This window comes from Cebus imitator, unplaced genomic scaffold, assembly GCF_001604975.1.
Source record: "Cebus imitator isolate Cc_AM_T3 unplaced genomic scaffold, Cebus_imitator-1.0 Scaffold537, whole genome shotgun sequence".
Lineage (NCBI taxonomy): Eukaryota > Metazoa > Chordata > Mammalia > Primates > Cebidae > Cebus > Cebus imitator.
Genome location: NW_016107852.1, coordinates 900,453 through 922,359, shown reverse-complemented (window position 1 = coordinate 922,359; position 21,907 = coordinate 900,453). Strand labels below are relative to the sequence as shown.

Below are 21,907 nucleotides of genomic sequence, written 5' to 3'. Positions count from 1 at the left end.
CGGGGGGAGGGGAGTTGGGGAGAGATAGCATGGGGAGAAGTGCTAGATGTGGGTGATGGGGAGGAAGGCAGCAGATCACACTGCCACGTGTGGCCTATGCAACAATCTTGCATGTTCTTCACATGTACCCCAAAACCTAAAATGCAATAAAATTGAAAAAAAACAACAACAATAACAACAAAACAAAACAAAACAAAACAAAACAAAAAAAAGAAACGAATATGAAAAGGTGGTTAAAGATGAGAGGCCCAGAGTTATAAATGAGCCTAGGAGAGATCAGAGCCAGGTTCTTGAAGGTCTTTAGCCCTGTTTTTGATTGATTCCTGAGTTCTATGTTTAAAATAACACTTAACTGGCTTACAAAATAGCAGCATCTTTCCTAGAAAGAAACAGGTTTCCCTCCTCTCTGTTGTTAGCAGATTTAGGGCCCTTTTATTTTTAAAGCTATGGCAGCTAAAGAGTTAAGCTGGTTTGCAGAGAGAGCTGCCTTTTACAGAGAGAATTAGTAACTTTTGTTGTTATATTTAACATCTGAGATAGCTTATAGTAACTGAATAGAGGTAGTAACTTTCCCAATACTAGCACCAAGTTTTTATATTATTTGAGGGATAGCAAAGTTGAGGGTTATAGTGCTATTGATGCCAGGATAAATTAGGCTTGGGAGGGGTTACTCATCTAAGATCTTGTTGGAAAGGCAGATGTAGATCTTTTAATGGCTCGCAGGTGTACGAAGGGTTGTCTCCTTGAACTTCAGGCTGTGGAGTGGAGGGTTTATGACTTTCCTTAGGAGGTATTTAAAGCTTCAGCCAAGCGTAATGAATTCATGAGTTAATCCCCACCACCTTAACTGCTGTTGGGGTAGACAGAATAACCAAATATGGTTCTTTCCAAGATGGGCCTAGAGAGGGAGAGTCTCAGGGGAGAGATTTAAAAAGCACCAAGTCACCAGGACAGAACAGCTCTTTCCTTTTTTCCCTAGGATGTCCTTCAGGCAAACTCTTGAGAACCTGTTGGTACTTAGCCAAGAAGTTATATCTTTTATTAGATTTGCTGGGTTTTTTTCTTTTGTTTAACACAAGATCATTAGTAAGAAAGGGCTGTCATAAAGCATCTTATAAGGACTGAGTTCTATTTTCTGAGGAGAGTTTTGAGCTCTTAAGAGTGCTATTGGTAATAGAGAAGGTCAAGAGAGGTAGGTTTCCTGTGCCAGTTTCTTTAGGTGTCTCTTAAGAATTTTATTCATTTTTTCTACTTTCCTTGAGGACTGAGGCCTTCAAGCACAGTGGATATGATACTGTATCCCTAGAGCCTTGGAAATTCCTTGGGTTACTGCAGCTTTGAAGGTAGGACCATTATCGCTTTGAAGACAGTGAGGGAGTCCAAATCTAGGGATTATTTCATTAATTAGGACTTTTATTACTTCTTGGGCTTTCTCTGTTCTACAGGGTAAAGCCTCAACCCAGTTTGTATAAGTATCCACACATACTAGCAGATATTGATATCCCCAAGACTTAGGCATATGGGTGAAGTCCATTTCCCAGTCCTCACCTGGGTAATGTCCAGCTTGTTGTTCCCCAGGGGGAGCTTTGTGATGTGCCAAAGTATTATTTTTTTTACATGCTTTACATCCTTTGACTATTTGTTGGACAGCCTTGAAGGGACCTTTGCCCATAAATACAGATTTGGCCATCTGATGTGTATTCTCTATATCCACATAGAAGGTTTGCTGTACAGTTTTAAATACTTTCCACTGGCTGGCAGCAGGTAGAAGCACTTTTCCCTCCTCAGTGGCTAACCATTCTGAAGGAAGAAGGTTGTGTCCCTGGGAGATTGCCCACTCTAACTCTTCTGATGAGTATTGAGGTCTAGTTCCCTGGAGTGGGTTCTCCCATATTAAAGGTCTTTCCATAAATGCTTGTTTAGCTGCCCTTTTAGCTTCTAGGTTAGCTTGGCGATTGCCCTTGGCTACACTCTCATCTCCTTTTTGGTGACCCTGACAGTGTAAGACTGCTACCTCTTTTGGTTCTTGGACAGCTTGTAATAAGTCTAAAATTTCCTTGTGGCATTTAATGGGAGTTCCTGCCAAGGTTAGGAACTCTCTTTTCTTCCATACAGCAGCATGAGCATGCAAAACTAGGTAAGCATATTTGGAATCTGTATATACATTTACTTTTTTTCCTTTTTCTAATTTCAGAGCTTGGGTGAGGGCTACCAGTGCTGCCAGCTAGGCACTAGCACCAGGAGGAAGGGAACTGCTTTCAAGCACTGTTTGATTACTCACTACTGCATATCCTGCTTTTTGAACTTCATTTTCCATAAAGGAACTTCCATTAGTGTAAAGGTTAAGGTCAGTGTTGGTTAGAAGAGTGTTTAGGAGGTTCTCTTGAGCGGCATAGTTCTGAGCTGTAATCTGCTGACAATTATGCTCTATGTCTGCTCCTATCTCAGGGAGGAAAGTAGCTGGGTTGAGGGCTGCACATGTGTGCAGTTGAAGTACAGGCACTTCAAGCATTAAGGCCTGAAATTTGAAGAGACGATTGTTAGCCATAAGCCTCCCTTAGAGGTCAGAATTCCAGCTACATTATGTGAAATTCATACAGTTAGATTTTTCCCTTGCACTATTTTAACTGCCTCTGAGACCAGTATAGCCACTGCAGCTACAACTCATAAGCAGTGTGGGCAGCCTTTCGCTACTGCATTAATTTCCTTACTTAGGTATGCCACCAGTTGTGGAGTGGCTCCCTGAGTCTGGATAACCCTCAGTGCCACTCCTGACTTCTCTGTAACATATCGGGAGAAGTTGTTCCCTGTAGGAAGGCTTAGTGCTGGAGCCTGCAGTAGTGCCTACTTTAGGGTTTGAAAGGCTGCCTTAGCTATTGGGTCCCAGAGTACAAGATAGGTATTAGCTTTTTGGGTTTTCTTAATCAGAATGTACAAAGGTTTTGCTATATCACCATATCTAGGAATCCAAAATAGGCAAAAACCAGTTATTTCCAAGAATTCCTATAATTGCTTTAAGGTTTTGGGACGGAGAAGCCCAGTATGGGTTGAAGACATCCCTTATTTAGGGCCCAAGTGCCCTCAGACAAGACCAGCCCTAGGTATTTTACCTCCTGCCTACAAAGTTGGGCCTTTGGTTTGGAAACTTTATATCCACAGTTGGCAAGGAAGTTTAGGAGCTCCTGAGTGGCCTGCTGACACTGGGTTTCTGAGCTTGTAGCTAAAAGTAAGTTATCCAGATATTGAAGAACCTGAGTACCTGGATGTGAGAAACTACTAAGGTCCTGAGCTAGAGGCTGGCTGAACAAGTGGGGGCTGTTTCTAAACCCTGAGGTAAAACTGTCCCGGTGAGCTGGGAACTCTGGTCTAAAGGGTCTTCAAAGACAAACAGAAACTGCGAGTTAAGATATAGTGGTATACAGAAAAAGTCATTTTTAAGGTACAGAACTGTAAACCATTGTGCCTCTTCTGGTATTTGAGAGAGCAAGGTGTAAGGATTAGGTACAAGGTATAAGGATTTATATTAGAATATAAAGGAATTACAGCTTCATTAATAAGTCTAAGATCCTGCACCAGCCTCCATTGTCCATTAGGTTTTTGCACTCCTAAAATTGAAGTATTACAAGGGCTATTACAGGACTTCACTAGACCCTGAGCTTTTAAGTCCCTTACAATATCCTGCAGTCCCTTTTTGGCTTTTTCTTCTTAGTGAGTATTGTCTCTGGTAAGGAAAAGAGGTAGAATCCTTTAGCCTTATTTGAATTGGGCATGCATTCTTTGCCCGTCCAAATTGTCTGTCCTTTGCCCAGGTTTCAGGATTAATCCCTTCTTGAAATAATGGGCAGCAGAGAGGGATTTTCTCCCTAATGAGGTTCATACAGATAATGGCTCCTGCTCTGGCTAGCAGGTGCTGCCCTAGTAAGGGAGTGGGACTTTTTGGCATAATGAGGAAGGCATGGGAGAAGAGCACATCTCCCCAGTTACAGCTTAGGGGCTGGGAGAAATATCGGGAGACTGCTCATCCTAGGGCTCCTCAGACACTTACAGACTTAGAGGACAACTGTCCAGGGAAGGAGAGCAAAACAGAGAAGGCTGTGCCAGTGTCCAGGAGGAGATTAACTTCCTGGCCCTCTATGGTCAGCATTACCTGGGGCTCATTGAGGGTGGTGATTTGAGGGGCAGTTGCCCTGGGCACCTTTAGTCCTACCATTGGGTCATTTGGTTAGACACCTCAGGCCCTGGGAACCTTTGTCCCCTGGGACAGTGTGCTTTCCAGTGATTCCCTTGGCACAGCGGGCATGGATGAGGTGGTAGTCCATTCCTCTGGGGACAGTTTCTTATAACATGTCCCTTCAGACCACAATGGTAACAAGCTTTGCCAGCCTGGTGGCTAACCTGAGCCTTTCCCTCATTTGAGCCTCTGGGGTCTGCTTGCCTGAAGGCCATAACTAAGGCAGCAGCCTTTCTCTGATCTCTCCTGATCCTTTTAGCCTGTTTCTCTTGGTCTCTATTATAAAACACTGAGATTGTCTGGTTTAGCAATGATTTTAGACTCTGTTCTGGTCCCAAGGCCAGCTTCTGAAGCTTCCTCCTGATATCTGCTCCTGACTAATAGACTTGTCCTTTAGTATTAACTGATTCTTAATGGAGTCTGGTGACAGGGGGGTGTACTTTCTTAAAGCCTCTTGCAATTGCTTAAGGAATGCTGTTAGGTTTTCTTCCTTTTCTTGAGTTATGGTGGATAACATTGCCTTCTTCCTAATTCGCCTTAATCCCTCAAGTATACAGGTCAGGAAATGCTTACGGCTCCAGTCCCCCTGTTCTCAATCCAGATCCCATCAAAGGTCCGTGTCAGGGACTGTCTATGTACCTGTGGGATATTTATCCTTTTCCTCTGGTGTTATCAGGCTATGTACCTGACTAAGGTACCAAGTGTCCCCAAACTCTAGAGCCGCCATTAGAGCAGCCTCTTTTTCACTGCTGGTTAGGGTTTGATTAAGCAAAAGCATGACATCCTTCCAGTCTAATTTGAAGGACTGACCCAGGCCCTGAAGAACGTCTATGTACTTGTCTGGGTCATCTGAAAACTTTCCTAAGTTCACCTTAATTTGCTTTAAGTCAGAAAGTGAGAAGGGGGTGTGCACCTTACTTGGGCCAAATTCTCCTCCCACTGCCTGTAGGGGGCAGAGTTTGGGCATCCAGGTAGCCTGAGATGCCCTGGCTGTCTCGGCCCTCCCTGGCTCCTGTTGGGGTACAGGAGTTGAGGAGCCCTGGTTGCCATTGGTGGAGGTAGTTGCCACAGGGAATCCCACATGTGGAGGTAGTCCTGAGGAGGGCTGAAAAGGGTATAGGGCACAGGCCTGACAGAGCTGAGGCTTATTCCTCAGGGAAAAGAATAGTTGCACATAGGGGACCTTAAACCATTTACTCTTGCTTTTACAATGCAGGTGTAATTGTAGAATAGTGTTGTAATTTATACTCCCTTTTGGAGACCAGGTTTTTCCACTCAGGAGAGGGGAATCTGGCCACTCTGTTTGGCAGAGAAAGAAGAGCTGCTTCTTCTTTAAAAGTCATGTGTTAAATTGGTCCCAATTTTCCAGTATACGTTTTAATGGGGACTTGAGCTTGGGAATAGAAGAACCCATGTGAAATTGAACACAAGGGATGCCCGCTTCCCCGGTTAAAAAAAATTACAGCTGCTTTGACCTGAGGCATCCCCCAGGTAAAATGGGTACTGAAATGAAACATTTTCAGTCAGTACCCTGAAATTTCGTGTGCCCAAGATGCGTGATCCATCTTATTAAAGGGCTCTCCACGTACTGGATTCCAATCATGACCTACCAGCATCATGGACTCATGCCCATGGCCTTGCATGACCTCCAGTGACCACCATGGATGCATAGAACAAAAGGAGTTATTGGGTTGGGTGGTAATCATACCAACGAGCTCTGACAAGGCCAGTCAGGCTCAGGAGATGGGTACCAATATTTCCAGCAAAGGTCCAATTTTTGCAGGTCAATTTATAAAACCACCCTGGAAGGGTAAGCTTCTAGGGCAGGGCCAATAAAGCACACAATTCAAAGAAGCAGGCTGGGCCGCTGCAGCTTCCCTGTCCATTCGAGTGCCTTTTGTACCCTGCCTCCTGCCAGAGGAGAAAGTTTGTCATGCCCCTGCTCAGGGACCTGTGGCCACCATGTTGCCAGGACCATGTGTACACCCTAGGCCTCTCCCCCAGCCACTGCCCACACAGGGACCCACAGCCAGCAGGTGAGAGCCCCAGGGAGGGAAGTTCCCTTGTTCTGCCCCGACTGCAGTTTTTAACAATCGTATTCTGCGGTTTCATGCTGCCCCCAACTAGGGATCTGAAAATGCTGGCCAGTGAGCAAGTGAACCCGCAAAAAGCATTTTCCCTGAGGTGCTTCCTTAAGTGCTGCCGCTTTGCTTAGAGCCTCTGAGCCCACCTGGAAGGCACTTCACCCCAACCCGAAGCTCCGCCCCACCCCTCCCACCCCCCGCCTCACCTGGCTGTGACTGACTGCAAGGCTGGGTGGTGGGCAGATCCAGTTTCTGTTTTGGCCAGCAAGGAGCAAAAGGCCTGGGGGCAGGGGAGTGCGCCTGCTTCAGCCTGCCAGTTCGCAAGCCCAACACCTGGCCGTGCCTGCGCACGCCCGGTTCTACCCCTGGTACAAACAGAGAGCATTTGCTTGTCCCACCTCCCACAGGCTTTTTGCCTACAGAAGCAGCAGAGAGAGAGAGAGAGAGAGAGAGCGCGAGAGAGGAGGGGAAGGGAGAGGGAGAGAAAGACAGCTTGGAAGAAAAGGTGCGCTTTTAGTTCTGGCTGGCCTGTGCTGCCATGGCTTGGTGCCGCTCCAGTTCCCCGCAGTCCTGCCTGGCTGCAACTGCTTAAGGTATTCTTAAAGAGACAGGATAGAAAGCAAGTGAGAAGGGTCCAATATTTTTCATTTACTCCTCCAAAGTGTTTTCCTTATGCTGCACTCTCCACGCCCCATGTTGGGCGCCAATTCTGTAACTGGGTTTTTTTATTGGGTGCTGGTGAGACACAGCTCCCCTGAGATAATGCTGTGGGTTCTTGGCCTCCAATCTCTTAAAGAATTAGCGATGGGACCACTGCAGGTACACTGTATGCTCATAAAAGTAAATATAGGACCCAAGAAGTGTTGCAGAAAGGTGATTTTATTTAGGTAGAGGAAAGAGAAGAAAAGGAGAAGAGAAAGACTTCCATGAAGAGTGTGGAAGGGGATTTCAGAGGGGAAATCCAGAGGGTAAGGGAGCTCCCACCATGAGGGAGGGGATTCCAGAGAGCTGGAAATCCAGTGTGGGTGAAGGAGCAGGGGAATTTCTCCTGGGAGACATTCCCACATTTCCACGTTCCTCTGGCCAATGAAAGGAGTTCCTTTAAACTTCTGCTGGGGTGATTGACTCTTAGTTTCTTTCCATGCCCGCAAAATTTAAACATAAATCATTTAAGTCTCCCAGATGAAGAGAGATGAGAGGGGGGCATGGCGCCAGGAAATTCTTGCCCTTAAAACTACACCACCTCATGGACTCGGAAAAAGAACACCTTCCCTCAATATAGACCAATGAAACAGAATAGGGAAGCCAGAAAGAAGGCAAAATATTTACAGTCAACTGATTTTCAACAAAGCAAACAAAAACATAACTTGGGGAAAGGACACACTATTCAACAAATGATGCTGGAATAACTGGCAAGCCGCATGTAGAATAATGAAGCTTCAACTTGTCTTCAACTCAAGATGGATCAACGACTTAAATCTAAGACCTGAAACCATAAAAATTCTAGAAAATAACATTGGAAAAACTCTTCTAGACATTGGCTTAGACAAAGAGTTCATGACCAAGAACCCAAAAACAAATGCGACAAACACAAAGATAAATAGATGGGACCTAATTAAATTTAAAAGCTTCTGGACAACAAAAGAAATAATCAGCAGAGTAAACAGACAATCCACAGAGTGGGAGAAGAAAATATTTGCAAACTATGCATCTGACAAAGGACTAATATTTAGAATCTACAAGGAACTCGAATCAGCAAGAAAAAAACAAATAATCCCATTAAAAAGTGTGCTAAGGATATGAATAGACAATTCTCAAAGAAGATATACAAATGGCCAACAAACATATGAAGAAATTCTCAACATCACTAATGATCAGGGAAATGCAAATCAAAACAACAATGTGATACCACCTTACTCCCACAAGAATGGCCATAATTTTAAAATAAAAAAAAAAATAACAGATGTGGTAAAAAGGGAACACTCTTATACTGCTGGTGGGAATGTATACTAGTACAACAACAATGGAAAGCAGTACGAAGATTTCTTAAAGAACTGAAAGTAGAACTACCATTTGATGCAGCAATCCCACTACTGGGGAAAAGAAGTCATTACATGTAAAAGACACTTGCACATGCATGTTTATAGCAGCATAATTCACAATGGCAAAAATATGGAACCAGCCTAAATGCTCATCAACAAACTAGTGGATAAAGAAAATTACACACGTATATGTGTTTTTATATATATACATATATGTATGTATATATGTGTGTATATATATGTGTGTGTGTGTGTGTATATATATATATATACTTATATGTAATGTAATACTCCTCGGCCATAAAAAGGAATAAAATAATGGCATTTGTAGCAATCTGGAAGGAGTTGGAGACCATTATTCTAAGTGAAGTAACTCAGGAACAGAAAAACAAACATCGTATATTCTCACTTATACATGGGAGCTAAGCTATGAGGATGCAAAGGCATAAGAATGATATTACGGACTTTGAGGACTTGTGGGGAAGCATGGGAGGCAGGTGAGGGATAAAAGACACGTTGGGTATAGTGTATACCACTCGGGTATTGCGTGCACCAAAATCTCAGAAATCACCACTAAAGAACTATTCCCTGCAACTAAACACCACACGTTCCCCTAAAGTATTGAAATTTTTAAAAATAATGCTCAAACCCCACAAATTCACAATAAACTTAAAACCAAATATTTTTCCTGATGTTTATATACACAGGGGTCTTGAGTTACCACAGGGACTTGGAATTTTCTTCAACAACAATTTGCTAAAACCTTTCTTATATTAAAAATGTTGATTTTGGAGTCAGAAATTTCAGAGGCCAAGTCCCCGTTCTACTCCCCACTGTGACTTGGAATTTATTGGCTGTACTCTTATCTTCAGTTTCCTCATTCTCAAATGCTGTAATAACAGTACCCATTTCCCAATGTTGTTGTGAAGATCACATGAAGAAATGTAAGTGAAGCTCTGAGTACAAGGCCTAGCACACAGTTGGGAAGTGCTCAATTGTGTTAATAGCAACTATTACTATTAACAAGGTTAAGTTTACTTTATAAAGATTTGTTAAGTATTTTCCTTCACCAAGCAATTTATTATTTTCTAGGGATGGAATAACAAAGGTACTTCAAAATTAATTTCTTTCTGATAAAGGCTCCTGGATTTATAAAGGTGAGTTAGAAAAGCATGAAACATGAGAACTCCCCCATATCCATCGTACTTAGAATTAATGCCCAAAAAGCTTCTGGTCATCTACAGATTATAACAGTTTCTTATTCAAATTGTTTTAGCATTTTTAGAAGTGGATTATTTTTATTTTGTGACTCATTGAGTGGCACAGTGTCTTATAGAGCTTTGCTAATTTAAATCCTGTGTAAGGATAAATACCACTATTTTGCTTTCTGGCTATTGACTATACTCCTGTCTTGGCTATTGTCATATAAATGTTTATCTATGGACCTAATAGGAACAAGAAAGACAGTGTGTGGGAATGTCCCAGGTGAAGAACCACTCAGAACTCAGAACCTCAAAAACACTCCTGAGGTCTTGTGGATTGTCATCCCCATTAGATAAGAGAGCACAGCAGGGCTAGAGTGACCCGATCATGGTCACACAATTAATCCAGGGGCTATTAATGGTTAAGACCCTTATATTTAGACTTCAGTTTACAGTTGCTAATTCAATACCTTTTCAGTGGGTCTATAGATAAAAGGCTTAATCTGAAAGGAAGGTGAACATTTTCATGAGCAAGGAAAATCTCTTCAAAAACGTACACTGTACCTTGGTTTTTCAGCTGTAAATCTTCTACCAGAGTTTGCAAGCTTTCCAGTCTGTTCTGAAGCTTCCTACATGTTTTTCCTGTTGTTTCTATTGGTGGAGACTGTGAATCTATTAGAAAATGGCTTAGATGTGATATTAAAAGTCTATTTGACATTTCCTTTTGGAAATCTTTCAATTAAAGGCTAAACAATTTTTCTTTAAAATAAAGGAAACTTTTCTTCATGACAAATTCTAAAAGAGCTATAACACTTAAAGGAAACGTTAACACATGATTTTAAAACAGAGAAAAATGAGTTTTATCTAAATATTGCAATGCTAGCCTATTTGATTTTGTTCAAACCAATCTGATGTATTACTTAACTACATAATATTAAATGGGATGGGTGAAAAGAATACTTCAAGTTTAATGATACATTCTGCATCATATATGACAGCTTTTCGTACCAAGCCTGAGTAGTTCTATTAACTTGGGTTTGAGGGAGTATGATCTAATACAGAAACTGCACCATTTTAAATGTATGTGAGGCCAGTGCTCACGTTAGTTCTGTCACCTAATGAGAATGGTATTATATGACAGCAGAGAGTGGCATGGATGTCAACATGGTCACACTGAAACTAGAACAAATGTGGCAGTAGCAACTAAAGAGGGCCTAGGAGCATGTAAGTTATTCTCTTACCAGTATTCTGTTTTGTCAACCTCTAAAAGTACTTAATTGGCAATCTGAAGGTTTAAATTTTGATCTTAATCCCTGCCTAGCTGTATAATTTTGAGAATATTTTTAATGGCTAATTTTCCTATCAAGAAACTTCCTTTTCATTACAGATATTAGCATTCAAGGTAATTATGTAGGAATTACTTTAAGAGAATGAGAAACAGTTTCTTAGATTTTAAACATAAACAATATAAAATATATGTTTTATGAGTACCTGACAATAAGCAGGGGGTTGAAGGTGGGAAGAAAATGCCATGCCATTATGTAACAAAAATTAACAATGAGGTGTTAAGCAGCATTGTTCTATTCTTGCAATAACCACAGCTCTAAAAGGGAATGTGGAGGCCAAAGCAACTCCACCTTGGATGCTAATCTGCCAAGTTGACTCCTGATTAATCCCAGTTCCAGGAAGGCATCCAAGATTTCCAGTTTCCTTGTATAGCAGGTAGCATGTACCTACCATAAATCTACCCTTAAGCAATTGTCTTGCACATCCTTTCTGAGGCATGTATACCCTTTACCTATGGTATACAGGTCCTGGGTCTGAGGGGATAGTGGTACAAGGATCTACCACCTTGTTTCACTGCTGCGGAGACACAGACATGGCTCCATTCTTAAGTCCCTATTAAATGTTTCTAAGAAACTGGATTTGTCAGTCTCTTTCTTTAGCCTCTCAGCTTCCTCAGTCTTTGTGGATACATTTTCACAGACTGGCCATCACAGAACAGGAAAGTAATTTTATACTTAAAATTTAAAAATATGGTAAATGGATAGCTTAGAAACATAAAAGATGAAAGAGGATACAAGTACAGAAAAAAAGATGTAAAAAATGTACTAATATGTGTGATTAGAAATTCCTAAGATATAGAAATGTGTAAGGCATAATATTTCAAAATACTAAGAAATGATTTGACAATAATACAACTTTGTCTAGTTTATCTCTTATAAAAGCGAATGATGTCATAGAACACTGGGGTCATTTGGTCACTGTCATACATGATGAGAAATATTTCAAGTTCATTCAACACATAATATTTAACTCTCACTTATTTACCAGGCATTTATTCTAAATCAAACAATTTTTTTCTCATTTGTCTAGTCAAATAACAAACTAACTTAAAATGTTAAAAATGAGAAAATTTTGAAACGTTTGTATGGCACACACTTATACTCACTAAGACAGAGACTGAAGAAGAGCTATGATTTTAAAGAATGTAAATAAGAAAGAAAAGTAACTCACAGCATTTAAAAGAGGACCCAAATTCTTTTAATAAAATAGAGGCAAAAATGTTATTTATATTCAAGAAAAAAAGAGATAATGTTTACATATAATATCTATGTACACTTACTAAGACTCAAATGGTACACAATAGCTGTTATACTTAAATAAGACCTGTTTAAATTACACAGAATCAGAGCTTACACATAAGAGCAGCATGCAAAATCTTAATTCTGAGTAAAAAGAACTTACAGTTCAGTGTTGTAAAAAATAAATCAATCACAACAATGATATCAGATCTTTCTTACCTTTAATAGAATCAGACGAGTGAATAGGTTTGGTGGGTCTATATTGTGATGTGGAACCTACTGAACCTTCAACTGAACTGGTTAGGAGTGAGTGCACTGGAGACTTCTTAGGAGAGGAATTGAATAAACGAGAAGCTGAATTTTTCACAGATGGACTTGCTAAAATTTTGCAAGAATAAAAGTAAAAGGGCAGAATTAATTAAAAATAGTACACTGCACCTCTCAAAAAGTCAAACTTTCATGAGAAAATGTTCCCAATGGTGGAGGGACAGGAGGATGTTCTTCTAAATACCCAAGATTTGGAGTTTTGGAGCTGAAAAGGGCTATGTCTTGGGAATAAAGGTGAACAGGAACTAGACCTGCCCTTGGGATCCTGAAGTCTAGCTTCAAATCCTCTTTCTAATGTGATTAAATTGATCTGGAAGCCTTAGTTGTCTACCAAAAGCAAGCATGAATGCTCTCTAGAGGAAGGTTATCTCATTCATAGCCTCAAATCACCTGTACAACTTTTCATATATAACGTGTCCTACAACAAAAATAACCAGACATAAAAGAAGATAAGATGATATGGCAGAAAACCAAGAGAAAAAAGAAATAATAACAGACATAGAGCTATAGGGTCCAGAAAATGGGGTAATCAGGCATAGACTTCCATAGATTTAAGCAGCATTACTTCAAACTCCAAATGAATTCTTATATGCATAAAAAATCATATCTGCACAAATGAATAAAATGTTAAGTGTATAATGGTGTTTATCTAAATACGTCTAAACAGAAAAGGCAATGTACTGTGGTATGTATGACATTATGCCAGCTACAACATCACTAGGTAACAGGAATTCTTCAGCTCCATTATAATCTTATGGTACCTCTGTTGTGTATGTCATAGTCACTGACTAAAACATTATTATGCAGCACATGACTGTATATTGATACTAAGAAAAAAAATGAAAACTTATCTTTCTCCCATCTCTTTTCACTTTACCTCAATTTTTTCTATTTACAATACTGTCCAGATTTATAACTACATTTTTGTTGAATAATCATCACAGATTTATTCTTTCTCATTTATTTTGTTCTCTTCCATAGGAAGACCAATTATGTGTCTGTTGGTTTGCTTTTGCCTTCCAAATCTAACATATTCTGTATAATTATTTTTGGTCCTTATTTAAAAAAATTCCTTTCGCGTGATTTTCTCTATAGCTATAATTTCAGTCACATCTATTTTATGTTTCATTTTCTAAGGCTTTTCCCGGTGATGTTTTTATCTTTCTCTTCCATTTCTAGTCTGAGTTATGCCACTTTGCTTGTCAACAAATTGATTTCTTTCAATCTCTTCTTTCTGGAGCTATTTTTTCTTTTTTCTTTTTTTTTAATGGAGACCATCTTATCTATAATTCTTCGGAAATTTTATGGAGAACTGTCCATCTTGATTCTTCTACTTTTCCTTTCATCTAGTCAATATTTATTCAGTACCTGCTATGTGTTAGGAAGCTTCCAGGCACCTGGGATATATCCAGGAACCAAATAGCTAAAGACATCTGCCCTTGCACAAGTCTTGTCTCACAAGGGTGACACAGTATATGTGAGAAGATGCTAAGCAAAACTGATGAAAGGAATAAGGAGCACTGGAAGTGTGGGAAAATTGCGATTTTTATTTTATTTTATTTTTAGAGACAGGGTTTCACCATGTTGCCTAGACTGGTCTCAAACTCCTAGGCTCAAACAGTCTGCTCAACTTGGCCTCCCAAAGTGATGGAATTACAGGGATGAGCCATCATGCCTGGCTGGTTGTGATTTTTAAATGAGGTGATAAGAATTAAGTCCCACTGGGAAAGTGACACATGGCCAAAGTTTTTAAAGGAGCTGAGGGTTTGCAACATGAGGGAACAGGGCATATATGCCCTAACATGGAAGCTGCCTGACATGTTCAAACAACAGTTTGAGGGTGGATAAAACAGAATGCATGAAAGGGAGTAGCAGGAAACGAGGTCAGAGAGCTAACAAGGACTTGGAAGATACTACAAGTACTTCCAAGTATATTTGCAAGTATATTGCAAATACTTTGGCTTTTGCCCTCATGGAAATAGGGAGCCATTGTAGGCTCTATTTCTGTGCTTTTGTTAGAAACTCACCTGCAGATGCAAATGTGAAGCAACCAGAGGGATCTTCCATGTCTCCTGCGTGCAATGTGACTGGCTCTCTGGAAGCATAAGAATTGTAATGCAAGCATTCCATTTCACAAACATTGTACTAAGAATCATAGACAGAATCAAGCAGACACAGGCAACATGTGATGACTTAAAATATAACCTCAAGATGGCAATCATAACCCTAAACTGTAGAAGTCCTAAAATACTCTAAAAGGTAGATTCAAAGTTGCATTATCCTTTTTGTATTCAGAATCCATGAACATTTTACAGAATGAAAATATATAATCCTCATTAGAAAATCCATTTTTGTGTACTAATAGCTATAAAATCCAAATCACCTGTTCATGGATTTTAAGAGATGCAATCTTAATGACTCATTTAAAAATAAAGAAACCAAAGACAATGACAATAACAACTCATAGCATTAGTAGTATCAGTGTACAAAACTGTTAAGACATACAAGTTGAAGTAAACTACATAGTCCTCTGTGAGTTGGGTACCAATATGAGAATATTATGGCAGCAGTTCTCAGGTGGTCCCCTTTTAGGAGGTCCAAACTATTTTCATTATGATATGAAGTTGCTATTTGCTTTATAACTTTTAGTCTCTCACAAGTGTACAGTGGAGATCCCCAGAAGCTCCATGATAGTTGACATCACAAGAGATTAAGTGCATATGCAAATATGAGAATCTAGCTGTATTTTACTAACGTAGTCGCCGAAATGTAAAACATGCCTTGTCAATGACTTTTTGGCGCATTATAGTTATTCTTCATAATAAAGAAAAAGTTATTTTCTATAATTTCAGAATAAAGAAGTATTGCAGTACTTTCATTGCTGATGGAAGCAGGTTTTTCTAGTCATGAACAAACTCTACTGCAGAGCTTTAGTTATCTCAAGGAAGTAGCTCCTCTTTGTCCCATGCCTATGACTGGGCTCCATCCCCAGTAGCTCAGTGTGGGTACCCAGAAGCAGTACACAGTGGTCATAAACATGGGCTCAGGAGCCAGCTAGCCCTGTGTAAGAATCTGAGCTCTACTGTTTTCAAGCAGTATGACTTTGATAAGTTGCTAAGCAATCTGAGTCTTCATTTCTAACCTACATATGGGAAAAGAATGCCTGCCTTATACATGAGATTAGACTAAAAAGTCTAAATCAACTGGAAAATAATAAGAATAAAAATATGCAGTTGATAGTTGTGGTTATTAACAGGTATGATGTAAGATCATATATCGAAATGAGAAGGAAATAAAAACATTTCTTTTAGGCTACAAGATAGATTTACACTTGGCCAGTCTGTATCCATGGGTTCTGCAATCACAGATTCAACCAAATGTGAACTGAAAATACTTGGGGAAAAAAAAGATGGCTGCATCTGTACTGAACACATACAGGCTTTTTTCTTTTTATTATTCCCTAAACTATACAATATAACAACTATTTACATAGCATTTACAGTGTACTAGGTATTATAAGTAATCTAGGGATGGTTTAAAGAATATAGGAAGATGTGTGTAGGTCATATGCAAATACTATGCCATTTTATATAAGGAACTCAAGCGTCTGTAGATGTTGGCATCCGCAGGGATCCTGGAACAAATCCCCCATGGATACCAAGGAATGACTGTGTTAAGAAAGATTCAAATTCACTGTATTTTCATCAAGTAGCAGAGACAGTAAGAAAATATTTATAATACTATCTTCATTAAGCAAATATTTACTGAATAGCTACTAGGTGGCAGACATTATGATTGGTGCTGAAGATACAGCAATGAATAAGCCCCTATTCTAACTAGATCTTAATGTAGAATTCACGTTCATAATTCTTAAGATATACAGAGGGCTCAGATATCTCTGTTTATTTAGGTGGTGAAAACAGAAAAGATAAGTTTTTCCAGGCAGTCTGTCAGTAAACAGATCTTATGATTGCAAGCACCTTGAAAACAGGGCCTATATCCGTCTTGCTCACTATATTCTAAGAGTCTACCTCAGTGCATGGCACATTACAGACAGTTAAAGATCTGTTGAATTAATTAAGGCACACTGGTAAAAAGGACATTCTGAAAATGGGGGCTGGTATTTCCTACCTACTAAGAGTTTCACTTGATTTGCTGCCTTCAGTGGAGTCCCTTATCGAGTTGTTGCTTCTGTTGGAAGAGGGATGGGAGAAATCACAGTTTACACAATGTATTTTCTTACCAATGTAACAAAAGTTTGTGAGAAAAATAATGTATTCTTATATAGGGTGAAATGATATCATTTGACACTTGGATAAATAAATCATAAACATTAACTTAATGATAAAACAAAATCGCTTCTCTCAACATTACTTTTAGATAGATATGGATTCAAAAGAGTGAGACTGTGGCACTTGCTCTTCCAGGTGGAGGAAACAGAATGGAGAAAAGCTTGAAGACAAAAATAAATGAACTTTTGGGAGTCAGGAGGAGTCTGGTTTGATTAGAGTATAACACAGGAGTGAAAGCAGAGTGGTCGGTCACGAGGGAGATTTGTGTGTCACCACTCTGGTTAATTCTTCAATGTCAGACTGAGGGAAATGTACTTAATGCAGCAGGCATTGAGGAGCTACTGAAAATTTTCAAGCAACGGCCATAGTGTCTTACACTATGATGAATAATGAATTAACATTAACCTTTTTTCTTTTTTGGCTAAAGTCAATTTTTGAAAGCTGTCTTTGATTATGGTCATATTTGGAATTATGGATTTTATTTCTTTGTGCTTTAAAAAATTTTCATTTAAGAATTTAAGAATTCATCTATTCAATTATTGATGAAAATAGGATTGTTTCCAATAAGGTGCTTATAGTCCTAAATTGAAGTTTTTATAGTTTCCTTCTGGACCATCCTTTTCTCAAAAGTTATGTAAGCCATTGTAAATATGTGTGAATGTAGAAAAAGTCTTCCATTTTTGTTTTGGCACACCATATAAATAGCTTCATATGGATAAACATCAGCAAATTTTAAAGTAAGAAAAAATGTCTACTGAGTTAACTTCTAGAAACTAAATTACTTCGGTACATTTCATTGAAATATTTTTTAAAGTCAGTTAAACAATGAGCCCAATATGCCCATTAAGTGTTATATAAACTGTCCAAACAGGCTTCTCGAATTATCAGGCCACATATAAAATTGTTGGACAATTAATTTGATTCAGAATCTCAGATTCTTCTTACCTATGGCACATGTCTGATCTCAGGCTGGATTCGGTAATGCAATCTCTTACCCTATCCTCTCTGTATAGAAAATATAACTCTTAGTTAATCATATAAAGCACAATTTCATCCATGTCTTTTTACACTAATCAATTGCTTACATATATTCAGTTTTTCTTTTAGCAGCAGCTGTAGATTTTAGGACTCCAAGCAAATTTTGCAAAGGGCTCTGGAGTTCATCAACTAAGAAATGTTTTCCTCCCACAAATTCTTAAAAGCTTTAGGCTGAGTTTAGGCTTTAGTGACAAGGTCATTTATAGGATTACAGCAAATTAACATAAACTCTCTAAAGGTAGGGACCAAATATATTCAGATTCAATACAGTCCAATAGCGTCCAAGCCCATCATTAGTGGCTGGAATGGTGGAAGCTGATCAGGAAAGTCCTGGTAATCCCTCAGAATGATCAGTGCTGGGGAGCAAGGGTCTCTAACTTTTACTTCTGGCTTTTCCTCTGTTTCGTAGGAGGAGGCATGTCAATCTATGCCTAAGTTTACAAATCTGTCAAACGAGTGTAATAATACTGCCCTGATTTGGAGGGCATATTATAGTTATAACAAAAATGAAAGTGCTCTGCAAATGAAAACATTCGTTGGAGTGGCTAGTGGAACAGTTCTGACATTATCTGCTTCAGATAATACAATGTTATGCTAATGTAACTGTGCTGTTACTAATGTTTTACTGTTATTACTAATAATTAACAATTAGATAAATCCAGCTAATATTCGGCTACCTCAGGTAAATATATATGAATTGGACATCATAAGAAACTGGAGATTATTTATATACAGGCATTATTTCAGGAATTGTTACTTTTAGGTATCATATAACCAGAAAATGAATATTACAATGGGCCATTATAACACTAAAAATATATATATCATATTAAAATGCTTTAAGATAAGCTAATCTAAATGATAACACACAAAAGTAAATATCACTGTCTGAGAGAACATGAGACTCACATTGATGTCTGTAGCTATGTGCAAGGAAGGGCTGGTGAACTGGCTGAATCCTTTTTGGATCTGATCTTTTATTAATATAATCAAATCAAGTCATTGGCATGAATACAGAGAAAATGAAGTCTTTTCCTATTATCTTCTACTTGGAGCGCAGGGTTCTAGTTTTATCTCCCTTACTGAACTGTGTGGCTGCAGACATGTCAACCTTTAGAGATGTGTTTTTCTCATTTACAAAATGTAATAAATAAATCCTTCTCTGCCTTGTCTCAATCAATAAGATTATGGATATAAAATCTTTTGAGAATTAAAATTTACAAACGGAACCATGGGTGACACCTGCACTGACTATTTTCTGAATAGAATGACTGTTTTGTTTTCTCTTAATGTCAAGTTATTTTACATTTACGTAACTCCTCCATTTTCATATTGTTTTCTGTGGTAACTGCAGATACTTTTAAAGTTATTTAAACCTAACCCTCTCAGAGAGTAACCTGTGAATAACTCAATGGCAAACCATTCATGAGATGAGTTTTCCCATTCTGTATGCACACAGCCTTACACAGCCACATACATGGCTCCTAGAGATGTCCTTCCATCCTCCTCTGTCTTGCTCAGAGACATAGCTGGCTCCTCATTGATCACACTTCTCAACTCTTGGAGAAGCTGTTTCAGGTCCCTTGTTGGATCTTCCTTCAGAGTGTTAGCTTTCATAGAGTGCTGAGTTAAAACAATTTACAAACAGAGACACATTTTTTCAGATTCCTATGCTAATTCCCATCACAAAATTAATGCAACTGGTCAATAGAAATTATGGAAAAGCAAGAAGGAGAAAACAAAAAAAAAAACACCCATAAGTTTATTACACAGGGATAATCAATAATAACCAGGAAATAATCAATAGAGTACTATAATTTATATGTACATGGACACATATACATATATGGGACCAAACTACAGACATTTATTTTTAAATTGCTTTTATTTTAAAATTTTAACAATGCAGTATGAACGTCCTTACTATGTCATTAAATATTTTCAAGTACACCTGGGCAAAACAATTTTCACTACTTTGTTTAAAGCTAAACTAATTTGATAAAGCAATGGAACTTGAGAAGGTGCTCTTTAGAGATGAGTTAATCTACCCCCAACATTTTACTGATGAGGAAAGAAACATTCAATATTTTCAAACTGTGTTAGGTGGTGTTTGAAAATAATATGGGATTTTCAGATTGACAGTGTTCCCCAATAAATATTTATAATATAATAAGGAATACAGACATTCTCAATAGGCACATCAAGAGGGGAAACCAAATGATCACAGTGCACTGCTGAGCAGGTGAACTTAGGCTAACCTTGAGCTATTCTAGCTGGAGGAGTCCATCCCACTGAAAAGCTACACCTGTCACACAGATTGGCTGCTGAGGGATGAACACTGCAGATTTTCAATTTGTTGAGTTTTAATTTTCTAGGACTTATGCGAACAAAGAGCTGATGTTACTGGTATAATATAATCTTCATATCCTCCTCTTCCCAACTCCACTAATAAACCAATATAATATCCAGCTGAAGATACCAAGGGTTCTAACTAACTGAATGTGTGCTAAGTATGTCTTTCCAGTTTACTGATAGCTATCTTACCTGGAAATTGTCATGATGAGTCAGTCTAAAGTCTCACAAATTAGACTCCACCCAATTATTAAATTTGACTTCATTTGCTTAAAATATAAGGATGTGAACCACTTTCTCAATTATGAATAAAAACATTTGTCTCTAAAAAGATGATCCAATTTTACCAAACACTGGTTTTGTTCTTGTCCTCACCCTAATATATATAATACCCAATATGGAATAAACCCCATAAAGTTGATAAAGAAAGTTTTATCCTATGGCAATATTCACTCACCTTAGTTATAACCTGGACTTTTTATCTTCCCATATCTTCTGCCCACCAGAAAGTTTATCAAATAAGCTTTGGCAATTAACGTTAACATTTTTGAGCCGTTGACATTTATTATAAATGAGCAATGTAAAATCAATAAACATATATAAATATGTTGTTCCCCCTTGTCATTGTGGCACCTAGGTTCTTTGAGAGTGACTGATGCTTTATAAAAGTTTTTTTTTTTTTTTTTTTGAGACAGAGTCCCACTCTGTCACCTAGGGTGGAGTGCAGTGATAAGATCTCAGCTTACTGCAACCTCCATCTCCCAAACTCAAGCAATCCTCCTGCCTCAGCCCTGCCCCCGACTAGCTGAGGAGTACAGGCATGCACCACCATGACCAGCTAACTTTTTTTTTTTTTGTAGAGATGGGATTTCACCATGTTACCCAGGATGAGCTCAAACTCCTGGACTCAGGCGATCTAGCCACCTTGGTTTCTCAAAGTGCTGGGATTACAGGCAGGAGCCACTGTGCTGGCCGGCATGAGATTTTAAAAAGCATTCAATTTAGTATTCACTTAGTAATTAATTATAATCAGTCCTATGATATTCTTTTATTGACTTTATCCCAATACTTATCTTTCAAACTTCTATGTGTGTTGCTCCTCCAATGAAAATGTAAGCTCCACAGAGGCAAGGACTTGATTTGATCATTGTCATCTTTATATACTCCATTATGTACCCATACTTTGCTTGGGAATAAAATCACAAAAAAACCAAGGCTGGAGGGGTCCTGAAAATTATCTGGTTCTAGTCCAACTCCCATATCAGAAGTGACGAAGAATTCTCTCCATGGCATTCCACTAATATGCTTATCTGGCATTTGCTTGATCACCAAATACCAAGGAAGGCAGTTTAATTTTTGTATAGCTTCGATTCTTTGAAAGAAAAGCTTCCCTCCATACCCATGGTATGGTCACGGTTCTAACATAAGAAACAAGTGTAACACAAGTCTTTAAAAATAGACATTTATTTTATCATACAACCCCCCTCACTTCCCAACACACACCTCAGGCTAAATTTATTCAGGAAAACTCTGAGCAGAGCAGAGAACTGTCCCCCTTGCTTGATTTGGATGCTATCTCTTTTTTGGTTGCCACACAATAACGCTGACTCAAGCTGAGCAGGCAGTCAACTGAGAATCCTTATGTCTTTTCAAGGTGTTCTTAACAAGCTTCCTCTCCTGTGTCCTATATCTTGTATTTTTGGGTATTCACTGTAACAACAGAAATGCCTTTTTTTTTTTTTTTTTTTTTTTTT

The 21,907-nt window shown here is 38.8% G+C and overlaps 1 protein-coding gene and 1 pseudogene across 13 annotated transcripts in view; both read right to left on the bottom strand.

Annotated features, from left to right (window-relative positions):
* CCDC158 (coiled-coil domain containing 158) overlaps positions 1–21,907 on the bottom strand; it is a 119,505-nt gene that overhangs the window by 14,421 nt on the left and 83,177 nt on the right. For 4 of the 13 annotated variants that reach the window (XM_017514766.2, XM_017514770.2, XM_017514765.2 and 1 more), the window contains 6 exons: positions 19,279–19,424; positions 17,709–17,768; positions 16,603–16,662; positions 14,499–14,566; positions 12,364–12,522; positions 10,124–10,231 (listed from right to left, as the gene is read on the bottom strand). The exons of 1 other annotated variant lie outside the window; for it this stretch is intronic. In XM_017514766.2, the coding sequence (XP_017370255.1) occupies positions 10,124–10,231; positions 12,364–12,522; positions 14,499–14,566; positions 16,603–16,662; positions 17,709–17,768; positions 19,279–19,424 (601 nt within the window). Of the gene's footprint in view, positions 1–10,123; positions 10,232–12,363; positions 12,523–14,498; positions 14,567–16,602; positions 16,663–17,708; positions 17,769–19,278; positions 19,425–21,907 lie in introns of those variants that run through there. 8 more of the 13 variants (XR_005197749.1, XR_001820673.2, XM_017514767.2 and 5 more) reach the window with 8 other exon arrangements.
* LOC119468944 lies at positions 10,329–10,374 on the bottom strand (annotated as a pseudogene).